The sequence below is a fragment of the Geospiza fortis genome, unplaced genomic scaffold (assembly GCF_000277835.1).
Source record: "Geospiza fortis unplaced genomic scaffold, GeoFor_1.0 scaffold100, whole genome shotgun sequence".
Lineage (NCBI taxonomy): Eukaryota > Metazoa > Chordata > Aves > Passeriformes > Thraupidae > Geospiza > Geospiza fortis.
The window spans coordinates 274103-287809 of NW_005054350.1; the positions used below are offsets into that span (position 1 = coordinate 274103).

General features: G+C 33.0%; 1 protein-coding gene across 1 annotated transcript in view; it reads left to right on the forward strand.

The window, feature by feature from the left end:
- The window catches only part of RTTN (rotatin), an 81735-nt gene that overhangs the window by 42322 nt on the left and 25706 nt on the right, over positions 1-13707 (forward strand). Inside the window, exons 32-35 of the mRNA XM_031058862.1 lie at positions 361-519; positions 1876-1947; positions 5338-5530; positions 8361-8443. Coding sequence (XP_030914722.1) covers positions 361-519; positions 1876-1947; positions 5338-5530; positions 8361-8443 — 507 coding nt within the window. The remainder of the gene's footprint in view (positions 1-360; positions 520-1875; positions 1948-5337; positions 5531-8360; positions 8444-13707) is intronic.

Below are 13707 nucleotides of genomic sequence, written 5' to 3' on the forward strand. Positions count from 1 at the left end.
AAGCAGAAACATTTATGTGAACTAAAAATTCAGAGCCAATGTATTTAATGGGAATCTGTTAAATTATGAGTTTGCTAGATGAACCTGTTTTCAAGTGGTAAAATATGAAGAATATTTAAGATTATCTTGCTTAGTTTTGAATACTTAAAAATAATTTTGTTTATTCACAAAGTGAATAAATACAAAGTGAATTTAGTTGTGATTGTGAGTAGAGAGCAAGAGAAATATAGGAAAAGAGGTTGTTACTTTTGAAATTATTCCCTTAAGCTCCAGATTCAGTTGATATAACTTAATAATAAAAAAAAAGTATTGCTAATTACTGTAAGAAATACCACTTTCTGTTGTGCTTATATGTACTAGGTCAGATTTACAGCACTTGGAATAGGATCAGCTCTTACATCTCTTGAAATAGGATGTATTGCTTTAGCAGAAAGCTGCCAGAATATTTCAGGAGGCCTGTGGGGAACGGTGATAAACATCCTTCTGGATCAATCTGAATGTAGCATGGTGCGCAGGGAGGTATGTTTCTTGTGTCCTTCTGCTGTGTTAGATTGTCAAGTTGTAGATTTTGATTATGGAGAAAAAAGATTTTGTATTTTTTATTGTATATGTCTGTTATCTGACGCTGCACGGCATCTGCTGCTTTGTAAGTTAAACACTACCTGATTAATATAAATGTTTAGCTGCTTATTTAGGAATTACATAAGGAACAAATACAGATTACTTATTTCAAAAAGAAAATGACATAAACAATACAAATAAACTCATAAAAAACTCCTAAGGCTTACTCAGTAAGATAAATATGTTGCTAAAGCATAACTAATTAGCCTGATTTTAATTGCTGCTTTCTAGCATTTATGAATACTTTGGTACAAACTCATCGCCTGATCTGCAGTAAATACCTGTTCATTGCAGACATGAAATATGTAATTTGTCTAGGCACTAATGTTTACTGCTGAGAACTGAAGGTCTGTACTATGGTAGAACAACACATAGAATTGTATATTGATGGATTTTAGCTCTGTACATTTTATTTGCAATTGTTTTACTGCTCTAGTTGTAAGGTTTTCCTTCTGTTCTAATCAATAAGAAATAAAAGCTCTGACACTCGGTGACTTGTTTTTTTCCCAACTCTGCTTAGTTAATTTTATTTTACAAAGTAATATTTGAAATTATGTCTCAAAATGCCTTTGATAATGTGTCCTTCATTATTTTATTTAATTCCAAATTATTGTATCTTAATGATATTCTCTTAAGATTCACATCATTTACAAAAGATTGACAAAACATTTTTAAAAAGGAATTTCAGTCCATGCACAGACATGTGAAGTGTGTGTAATATAAATTAGAAAAACAAGCATGCTGTGTCTTTATAAAAAGGAAAATATTTTAAACATGTCTCTGTCCTAATGGGTTCACCACATTGTCCCAATTAATTTTTAATAATTAAAAACCCCAAAATAAGGACAATGGAGTGACTGATTATAAACAATTATCTAGGTTTTTCTGTTCAGAAATTTTTCCCCTAATACTTGTAATGCTTGTTCTGTACAATTGACTGTACTGGAACAGTGATGGAAGTATTTTATAAATAAATTTGTTTCCTTGTTGTTTCCATCCCATCTTTTCCTTGTCTTGTTTTTATACCAGCCTGCTCTTGGGCTGTGCTCTAATGACATCTCTTGTAAGTGAAATTTGAGGGCTTTGAAGTTGTATCCTTCTAATTATTTTTTCCCAACATGAACATGAGAATGCTGTGTATTTCAGCTTATATCTGAAGCAGTGGAATAATATGTAGACAGTACCCTTCAATCTGATGTGGTTTTTTGAACTGTGATGGCTAGATGGCAGTATTGATGCTTTAATTTCTTTCAGGCTGCTTTTATTCTACAAAATCTGCTTGTGATTCCAATCCCTACAGAAGACATGAAAGATTGTATTTGGCAAGTGAGTGGCTATTAAATTTGATAACAAAAGTCATGGTTTCACAGAGAGATGTCATTTGATCTGAAAAGTTGTGTCAGAATACCTATAAAATATGAACTTAAAAAATTACATGTCTAAGGTTACATTTTGGAAAGAGAAATAAATGAATAGAAAAACTTCTCTCAAACTTTCAGCAAGCTCAATAAAACAACCAAATTTAGATTACATATATGTTGCATTTCATGAATGTAGTGTCTTTGGGTTGCTGGGAAACTTGCTTACTTATATGGTATATCATTAATGTTTTAGGATAGATATTGATAATTTTTTTTGCTCACACTTGGAATGCAGGTAAAACATGATTTGAGGGACATGAGGAAGAGGAAATTCTGTTAATATGATGTTTAGAAACTGTTTTAAAAGAAACATGAAGCAGTTTGTCACTTAGATCAATTTAACAGCTTCTTGAAGACAACCACTTTCTCAAAGCGAAGGGAACTCTAGACCAGGTTGCTCAGGGCTGTTTCCAGTTGGATTTTGAGTTTCTCCAAGAATGGGGACTAAACAGTCTCTCTGGGCAACTTGTTCTCATGTTTGACTACCCTCAGATAGAAAGTTATTTTTCTTAGGTTTAAATAGAATTTCCATTATTTTAGCTTTTGCTCAATGCCTTTTCTTCTGTCACTGGATACCAGTGAGAGGAGTTGATCTCTCTTTACCTTCTCTTATCAGATATTTTTTAAATTGATAAGATGCCCTGGAGACTTTTACGGTTCTGTTCTTGAGTCAGTCGTCTTATTTTACTCTCAGCAAGTCTGGTTCATTGTACATCAGGATATTTGGATCTTAGCTTGCAATTTTTAAATTTTTTGTGACCTTCATATCTGTTTTTAATGTCTGTTTTGCTCCTTTCAGTGTGTGAGATTACCTATATGGGAACAGTGTATATTAGTTTTTGAAGAAATTTGCAGATGCAGCAATATTATTTTTAATCTGTTCCTTTCTGCAAAAGATCAAGTTAGTGCTGAAAGGCATTCCAGCTGTTTTACTAGGATAAGTTATCTATGATTCAGCTGCACCCAAAATTGATTATGCTATTTCTTGAAGAGTTGAATTGTACAGAATGTCTCATCTTTTCTTTACATGAAATCATAAAAGAAGATGTGGAAGCAATTTTACAAATCTGGCCCTTGTTTCAGTCTTACTACTTCTAATTTATCAATATAAATAGTAATTGTCTAAATCCATAATATTAGGGGGGGTAACAAGAGGGCAGCCATTGTAGCTTGTCAATATAGACTCTATTAGAAGTTGCTTTTTAGCCTTTTATAAAAAAATTAAATTACTATGGTGAGGTGACAAAAATTGAATCCAGTTGCACAATTCTGGATGAATTCCAGTGCAATTAAAAGAGGCTTTGAGTCAATGTGATTCTTATTAAGAACTGCATTTAATGAAAATTGCTCATCACTTAAAAAGTGTTCATGCTGAAAGATGTTATCAAACAACACTTCATGGTTACCGGTAAATTAAAACTATTCAAAATAAAAACAACAATTATAACTGTAACCTACCACCAGGATAAAATTTTATTTTTCAGAGTAACTTTTTTCCCTTGCACTGAATAAGGTGATTTGCCTGTTTCCTTTAGTGCCAGGAAGAAAAGGAGGGCTATTAAATGGATCTTGGTGAATAGCAGGAATACTGTGCTGTGGCCAAATAAGGACATTACCATTTTATTCCTTAGGGAAATAGGACTGGAAAAAGGCATATAGAGTTTGTAGGCCAATATCTTCATGAGAATGTCTCTAGTGTTACTTCTGTCTAGTTGATCTGCTTTATAATGTTTCATTTTGCTATGTCATTTAAAAAATTTCCTATGCCACTCTTTAGTCATGAGTAAAGCCAACCTGTGTAAAGAGCTCCAAGAGTGCAGCAGACTGTGTTGTATAAAGATTGCTAAAGTCAGAGCACTCTGTCAGTGTAATTGATGAATAACTTTTTCAAGGCCCCCCCCATTGTACAATAAAGTATCTGGCATGGCTTTTGAAACAGGCAAAGACAATCCTGGGCAGTAAAATTTGGACTAAATTTATCAGTATTTCCTAAGTTTGCACTTGTCATAGTCAACACGGTCTAAGTCTATTGCTGACAGTGTATGAGTAGAGTTTTATAATTCATCATAAATAGTTTACTTGAAATGCTACATTCTGTCTCAAAATGTTCATCATATCGCATTCTCCACTAGTTGGTGTAAAAGGCAGATAGTGAAAATAGTTTCTGTATTACAGAAACCAAGAAGAATGAGAGTAACAATCTAAAATTTTGGTGATAACTTATCTTGTAATATGAAACAGTATTACTGCTTCTACTGTATCTGGTTTTGGATTTTGTTTTTTTTTTTATTGGGAAATAAACTTGTATCCAGTGTAAATGAGGGGTTTGAGGGAGAGTCCCTTGAGGATAAATAGTGTTTTCAAATTACTTATTTTCAGTTGATCCAGCTCTGCTCTCTCCTGACTGACAAAGAAAGTTTCTAATTAGCACTGAAAGTTTTTCTTTCCATAATTTTAACTAATTTATTTTTGAACTACTGCAGGATGCCCTCTAAAACTGCCTTCCTGCATGTAATTGAATTTTTGAGTTCTGCCTTCTTTGCATTTCTAATTTTTATGGTCAGTCTAAGCCAGATTATGTGTAGCTTAATAAAACTTTTTGGGTTTTGTGTTAACATGGAAAACACTGAAGAAACATTTAACAAAGGTAGTCAACTTAAACTGTTTATTTGAAATATGACTAGAATCCATTATCTTAAGGTATAAATCCACTGCTCTAGCAAGTTTTCCCTGATGTCAGTATTTAAAAAGAAATAATTGAAAACCATACTTCAAAGAGAATTTTTTTGGTTATGTCTTGTTTTCTACAGTAATCTTTTTTCACAGAAGATTGACATAGCTAGATGTAGTGTAATTACAGTATACTTTAGGGCAGAAGGACTTTTTCAGGATATTTAGTCTTATCCAAGTGTTGTTTTTGCCTAATGAAAACTTTTTCATTGCTTAGTACCTGTAAGTTGAAATAAATGAGACATTAAAATTGTAAAGTCTACTGATACATTTACTGTCTTGAAGCCACTCACAGCTTTTCAATAGTTCTTACTTGTTAGCACACTTATCAGGAGATAAATAGCTGTTTGATTTTGCTAAGTTATGACAACTTTTGTAAAATATTATGATTTTACTCAACGTTAAAATCTTCATTTCACTTTTGGAATTTATTAGTTACAGCCTATAAACCAGTGTACACACATATACACAGCATTAGCCTTAGTTAGGGTGGGTTTTTCTGACAGTTCATTCTATATAAAACATTTCTTTAAAGTAATGATGTCTGTGAATGTCATGTCTTCAGGGTCCTTGTGTGCATGATGAAGAATCTGGCCTCTCTCAGACAGGAATACCTGCTCTTAAAGCCCTTTTGTATCACTGTCAGTTCTATGAACATGTGAATCAGATGGTGAAACACTGTTACCTGGGATGTTACATGTTCAATTTGAATTCTTACAAGGAGGACAAGCTCAGCGTAGAAAAAGGTGATGCAACTGGTAAGTGATGTTGATGTAATCTTCTGGGATTTGAAACCTACTTAAATAAAGTGTTGTTTTGAATAACTTACCTCCAGTAATTCTTAATAAGAGGAGAATGGACTGTATATAAACCCTGCACTCAAATATGTTGTGAAGTCAAAAGATTGCTATGAGGATTTAAGTAGATAAGTCTCTAATTTGACATAGCTCAGAAAAAGTTCTGAGCTGTTATTTTCATCTTCAGAAAGTTGAAAATGGAAAAGATGTAATTGGTTCTACAGTAAATTTTCTTGCAAAATATTGTGGGTAAAATACTTTTAACAATTTCCACTTTATGAAATCCAGTCAACTTTCATACAAGAAAAATTTAGGAAAAATAAATAGATTAACTTTCCTTAGATTCCTCTTTCTTCATGTGTTAGCTTCAAAGTTACATGAGTAGGAATGGACTCTAATAATCTGCATTAAGCTGCATTCTAAGACATTCAGATATAATTTAATTCCTAGACTGATGAGATGTAATACTCAGATTGGAGTATTATTTGTATATTTTTAACCTGTATTCCCTTGGAATATCTCAGATCTAACTTTTATATTTACTAATAATTTATTGAACAATATTTCTAAGGCTTACTATGATGCATTGTGGAAACACACTTCCATTTCCAAATATATCTGATGATTGTAAGTTTAGAAAGCTAGGCGATTTTTCAGAGATTAGTTAATAAAAGCTTTTATGGGGCACAAAATTAATGAAGGTTTTTTTTTTTCCTTACCTTTTTTTGTGGGCTTAAGTTTCCGCATTTCCATCTTTTAAGGCTGCTGATTTAAATAGTTCTTTTTAAGTCTGTGTCATAGGTGGAGAGGGAGCTTCAGAGAAAGTTGTTTAGAGAAGCCCTCCCACTGAGTCACAAGGTGCAGGAAGGACCCCCTTGCTCTTTAAATGTCTTCTCAGAGAGCAGCCTGGCTGCAGCTGGATTCAAACCGAGACCCAGATATTTTCAGATGTTTGAATCTAAGGAATTGTAGAGATATGTTTGAACCTTTGTGTAACTTTATCTTGTGGTATTAAGGATTGCAAACCGGATATATTAATATAAAAATTATTGATTTACTATAATAAATGACTAGACAAAAAGATCATAATCAGAATTATTTACTACACAGTATAGAAGGTAAAACTGCTAGTTAGTATAATGTACTATATGAAAGGAATTATGTTAAAGCAACTATATTAAAGCTGGCAAAAAGTAAACAATTATTAAGTAGAGATTGATGTTACTCACCCATACCAGTGACCCTGGCAAATCTTTTGCACAGCCTGGAGTGACGATAAGCAGTATCCCCACTCCAGGGAGGAATCTCCATGCACACTCCAAGGGGTATTTTAGAAAAACCTGCTGTTTGCAAGTGGGACTGGAACTTTCAGAGTTTAAAGTGATTGACTGTCAGTCATATGTCTCAGGCCAGCTGGGCCTTAGGATTTTTAGATAAGAAGTGGCAGACATGATGAAGTATCCTTCAAGTCTGTATCAGGATGTTTAACTTTCGGGGTTGATGAGTGAGGCTTGTTTAGTATAATTCAACACTGAAAGCAGCATGACACCCCCTCTCAGTTCACTACTTAGAGCTTTGCAAAATAAAGTATTGTTTGAGTTGATTTGCACATTCCTGGCTGAGCATCCTGCTGGATTCTGCATTTGATAAAGCTGTTCCAGAGGCATGAACAGAAGAGGAATGTTACTTCCCCAGCTAAGTTATGACTTTATGACAGACACGAGGAAAAGGGGCATTCTTAGTTAACTGAGAGAAATACCTTGCCAGTACACAAAGTTCCAGCCATAAAAATCCTCAATTTCTTCAGCGTCTGCTTTATTTTATCTATAAGTGTAATTTTTCAATCCAACCCATTTTGCTGCTCCCATGGTTCTCTAATATGTGTCTTTTGGTAGTTCTCCTGTAATGTTGTATAATAGTCTAATAGTAACTGAAAATGTAGAATGGTACAACTTTTCAGTGAGCAATTGAGATACATTTTATTCAGAGTTTGCAAAGCAAAGCCAGAAAATACAGTATTTCAGGAAGAAGAAACAATATTTTTGTTTCTTTAGAAAGGGGAGAACAGGGCCTAAAAAAACCCTATTGGGTTTTTCCCTATGTAGTTTTCTCATATTTTTTAGGAATGTATAAAAGTAATCTTCAATGTAATGTTAAAAATAAGATTGTTACTTCAGTTTAGTAATTACTGAGGGTACATATAGGACATCTACTTTTGTAGGTTTGCACTCACAAACTGTGTAGTCTAACTTTATTCTTTGTTATTTTCTTTTCTAAATATATGACAGCTTCAAAAGTATTACTGACAGATTTGTGCTATAACATTTTTGGCACTTTCTATTCTGAAACAGATTTACATAGTAATTCTGCCTTTGTTGTATTTAGGAATATGGGTCCTCTTGAAACTATTTCTCTTAAAATGCGAATTTGAAGTTTTTTGAAGACAAGGACATCAGTTTATTGTGATCTTTGGGACTCTAGTACTTCAATACTTTTGTACTCTTGCATTTTAACTAAAATGAAGTCTGTACTATTTAAAATGACTGAAGGCTATGCAACTGCAGTTTGAATGAAGTGTAGTTTTTTCTAGACTACTTTATGTTGCACTGAAAATCTTTTATTTCTGTTTATTCAGGGCATTTGATGTATAAGATTTCATAGATACAATGTGTGAAAACTTGTGTTCTGAGGTCTTCAGAAGGATAGCTGTGGTTGCCTATTTTGTCACTGAGACAGTCCTTTAAAAAGCTTGTTACAGTAATTTTGATTCTTTTTTTTTTTTGCGCTACAGATTTTGATGATTCTCTCAATCTTTGGAAGGCTCCACCTAGTCAGAGAAAATCTTCACATTCTCACTCAACATCTGAAACTATGGTAACTTGCAGAATGATTATTCATTTTAAATATAAAGTTGTTTGTGAACTGCTTTCAGGAAAATTAGCACTCTTAAAATTGTTAAAAAAAACTCCAGCAAAAGTCAAACCCTGAAATCAGTCAGAAATTAACTGTGAAATTAAGTTGAAATTTACTCCAATATAGCTTTAATATGCCAAAAAAACCCTTTTGTGATTCTTAACCTGAGCAAAAATAAATAAGGTAGCTTGCCTTGACTAGCTAAATGCATAAGGCAGTATTGAATTCTATAGTTTCCCACAACAAGACATATTCTCTAGAGATTACTCTGTAATTGGCTTTATTGACAAAATGCAATTGTCTCCATTTCTGGTTGTCACTTCTGTTGCTTTTATCCAAATTGTCTGTTCAGAGTGAACCTGTGTTTACACAACACAGCTCCACAACTGGATCAATCAAAGCCACATAAATACGTTGGGTATTCTGTGTCATAATAAACCCTGGATTCTGAAAATGCTTTTGTAGAATTTAAAAGTGGCACAAGTGCTTGCAGACATGGAAAACAGAAAGCAGGTGGCTGCTTGAAAAATTTATTTCTGACTATGGCAATGAAAAGCTGTACACATGTGCCATCTTTCAAGATGGCAAATGCAAAGGAGAAATTTAAAGACATTTTTCAGTTCCAGAGTAGATTTGCAATATTAGTTCAGGCTGTGATAGAAACTTTTATAACATTCATTAGTTACCTGATAAAAATCATGTCTTTTTCAAAGACTGCAGTATAGATCCAAGAAAACTGACATGTTGCACTGAAATTTATTTTTTAGTTTCATATTCAAAAATTTTTCATTTATGAATAACCATCTAATCTATTACTGAATCCAGAATATCATTGTTTAGAAGTTTCTTTTCTCTTGAACAGAAAAGAATTGTTTTTTGCATATGTGGATATGACAAACGCTGATAAATCACAAGATCCTATATTTTTTCTTGACAAAAATTTCTATGCTCAATTTTGCTATGGAACATGGTAAAAATAAAACCAGAAAAACCAGTACTGAAATTTTGTTTCAAAAGTATTACACAAGTATAATTTCCATGTTATTTTGATTCTCTGTTATAAATTTATTGCTGTCTAGTACTGATAATGTTATCTTCCATGTTTTTAATAATTGAAGAAAAAGTGCATTTTAGTTGTAAACTGATTTCTCGTTTTCAAAAATTTTATTAATTAATTTCATTTTCATTAATCAAGAACAACAACCCCCAGCCCCTTAGGGTTATTTTATACACAAATATTCAAATCTGAAGATCAAAACTAAAATAAAGTGCATGTAAACTAGGAAGTACATGCAATCATGATTGCTCCTCAAAAAACATTTAAATTCATTTAATAAAAACATTTAATCTCATCTCTTTTCAAAGCAGTTGTTCCCAGATCACTTTTTACTAAATAAATTGAATGCCACTTACTTAGAGGAATGAAAATTGACCAAATTTCATCTTGTTATGTTTACATTACTTGAAGACAAAATTAAACTGCAGCAATTTTTATCAGGGCTTGCTGTCTAATCTACTTAAAATTGTGCTTGAGTTTTTATGAATAATTGGACAAGTTCATAACATTAAATTTCTTCAGCTTCAGTAATTAAGAAAAAAGGAAAAAATAATGTGGAATCTACTAGATCAAATTAATGTGTCATATTTATATAAGTAAAGTGGCAACATAGTTTAACACAAAGACTTAGCTCTACTATTGCATTCACCAGACACACAACTAATTATTAACAGTGGAAGGTACAGTGTTGTACTAAGCTACACTGATTTATATTAGTCTTCCTCATATTTTGGACTTCATACTTGCTAAGATTAGGCTCTTACAGCTAACCATGTGAGTTTTATAGAAGTTTGTGTTTTGTTTTGTTTTCCTTCTTTCCCTGACATGTACGAAGATTCTTAGTCACACTAAGACTTTGATTGTGATTTCTGGAAATTAGTTTAATTTCCATTTATCCTTCAGCCCTTCATGGGCATTTTCAGCAGCTGTAAACTTTATTTAGTTTATTATTATTATTATTATTATTATTTACTAAGTTTCTTACCTTTAAAAAATGCCAGTGCTGACATGACATATTGAAAATATCCAAGCTGCAAGATGTAGAGGTCTGATGTTCCAATGCCACTATTAATTAGGAGAAAAACGGTGGACACGTGTAACTTTGATGGAGGCTGATTGCAAACTGTATTTCAGAGGGCATTAAGCTAAGCGTGTATCTAGTGAAATTAGGAAATACTTCTGAAAACTTGTCCCGAAATCTCAAGCATTTGTAATTTACTCCTACATAACTTCAAATTTTTGGGTCACAGTTTGGCCCAATTTGTGTCTCGATGTATGAATAAAGAAATATATTTATGAAGGCATTACAAAAAAAAGTTTGTAGAAGTTTATTGCTAAATGTTGGATGTTGATGATGCCGGGAAGATACTGTTATTCCAAGCCCACCAGATGGCGTGCTTTCCCCATCACAGATGGAAAGGAATCTGCAGGTCTCGCTGAAGGGACAAATGTGTTTTAGGTGTGTGGCACAGATTTGATGAAAGCACCCACAAATACTTGAGAACAAGCAATCAAAACAAGTAGAATTGTTTCTATTGAAAACTCTTCTCTCATATTTTAATAACATTAAAAAAAATTGATCTAGATATGTCCATATTGTTTCCTATTCCTAACATTCTATTAGTTTTTTCTTCCTCCAGATTTCATGTAACCGGTACTTTATTTGAGCTGTCTGCTATCATGAGCTGATTTCACATAGAGCCATATGACCGTAACTGAAAGTTGCAACTAAATTACTTTTCGCCTTTATTATTTTTCCTCCATCCCCAATTATTTTTTCCAAATTTGCAGAAAGAAAATTGATAAAATTAAAAAGAGAATCAGAAATTTTGTAGAGACCATAAGTAAAATTTTGTTTGTTTATAGAGTAAAGAATGGTTGTGTGGAGATGAAATCAATGATTCAGTGTAATAGAAAAAGACAGCAGAACTGGATTGTCTGTATTGTGTTAACTCATATGCACTGTATTTTGTGTCTTTAAAATCCCAGTGGATTACAGATTTTTGTCAAATTTATCTTTATTTTTCTGTGAACTGGAATGTGGATACTGCAAAAAGGCTATCATTCTGAGATTATTAACAATCTTGGTCTTTTATGGAATAAATAGTTTAAATGTTAACTCAGGTTATCATTAGAGAGGACAAATCTTTACTCTTGTTTTAACCAACATGTTTGGTTTGTGTTTCGTAGATATGATAAGAGATCACCAATTTGCATGGAGATACCGACTTGCTTTACACTGCATAAATATGGTAGAGCTGTTCTTTGTCCAGAAAATCTTAGCAAAATGAGCAGTTATTTAAAAACTTGAGCTAAAAATGATATGGGCTAAAGATCTACAGACATCTTCCAGACAGCTTTAAGTCACGGCCATTCTTTCCTATGAAATCTTGCTATTTTCTATAAAAATGTGTGCTTTATTTTCTGGAACTGTGGTTACCAGAGTGCTATACAGTTAAGTGATTTAAACCTTTGAAAAGGGAACTGAATAGAATTAATCATTGCAAGCCTATTAAAGCAATGCCAGAGGGATTTTTGTACTAGAGGTTAAGAAAAGACCTTTTATTCCTATCTAGTAGATAAATGGCAAAACCCTCACATTTCTCCTGTGTTTCCACTCTGACAATTTTTGTATTCTTTTGAATTAGTTCTAATCTGTAGTTGTCATCTCCCTCTCCACACACAGAACCTTTTCCCCTATTACACCCCCTTCCAAAGTTTCACTGTTCAGCAACACAATGCTTCATTGCTCCCAGGAACAATATGGTAGCAGAAGTAAATATCCTTTACTAAATATCCTTTACAGACTTCCAGTTCATCCTTATCAAAGGTGACTTATAGAAGTGGCAATATCTTTTTTTTTTCCCCTGGAAGGCAGAATACTATGGAAACAACTTCATTGTGTTACTGTATGTTTTCTGTTGTGACAGCAGAAAATTTTGGGGTTTAACCTATTTCCCACTGTGATGCAATTAACAATAAATGTTCCATCAGTGCAGGAAGATGATATTTTTCTAACCAGCTAAAGCTTTTGCTGATTTTTTAAATTTTTTTTTTTTTACGTAACTGAGAACTATTTTCTTGCTCAAAGTATTTGGAGAGTCTTAGAAGATAGAGAAAGAACAATTGTATGAGGTAGCTGGTACTTTTTACTAATATGTGAAAGGTTGTATAATTCATAATCGTATATGTAAGATGGCTCTCAATATAGTTAATATAGTTACTTGTTTCAGAAAAAACATATGGACTGGTAGAAATTGCATTTTGGGTTTGTATTATTCAAGGAAAAGTGTTCTGGTTTTTCTCACCTATTAGAATGCTTGGAATTGATGTGTAGTGCTGAAAAAATGCAGAATTTGCCATGTGTCATGATAGATTAGCTTAATATAAATAATGGATTTTAGTAATTATTTAAATTAGCAAGCATAGAATTTCAAGTAACTTTTTAAATTGGTAAATATGCTTTTTAGTTGCGCAATCAAAATAGGATTTGAATTTCAATCACTCAGTACAGCTTGGTACTGCATTTTGCTAATAAGAAAATAATTTAGCCAAGCATTTTCCTAATGTTTATGTGATCCAAGCTCTATGTGTTTTGGACACTATGTGCTCTGTCTATGTGCTCTATATTTTGGACACTCTATGTGCTCACTCTGTGAGCTCTATGTGCTCCCTGTGTTGTGGACACACCCCCAGATATTACTGTAGCTTGCTTTATGTGTTACAATAATCCTTTGACTTTTCTTGAGAAATGACTGAGCAGACTTAAGAAGAAAGACTCATGGTTGTAGGATGAGCAATAGTGGGACCAGAGGAAAATACAGGAGCAAAGGAAGTATACAACATGGAGGTTGCAAAGATACAATAGCTAGGAACAGAGTGATCTGTGATTTCCTTCCCTGCACCCTTTTTGTCTGTTAAGTCACTTTTAACATTTCCTTGCATAAAAATATATTCCAACTGTTGGAAACCTTTGAGATATTTCAGTCTTCCTTAGAAAGCTCACTGTGAGGAAAATGCTAATAACACCCTTCTTCAAGTTGTAACTCTGTTGGGATTTCGTTGGATTCTCCAACGTTCTGTATTCTCTGCTTTATATAGTTACACTCTTGAAGAAAACTGTCTGATGTGACTATTCCATCTAGTAAATAAAAAACAGAAGGGAAAG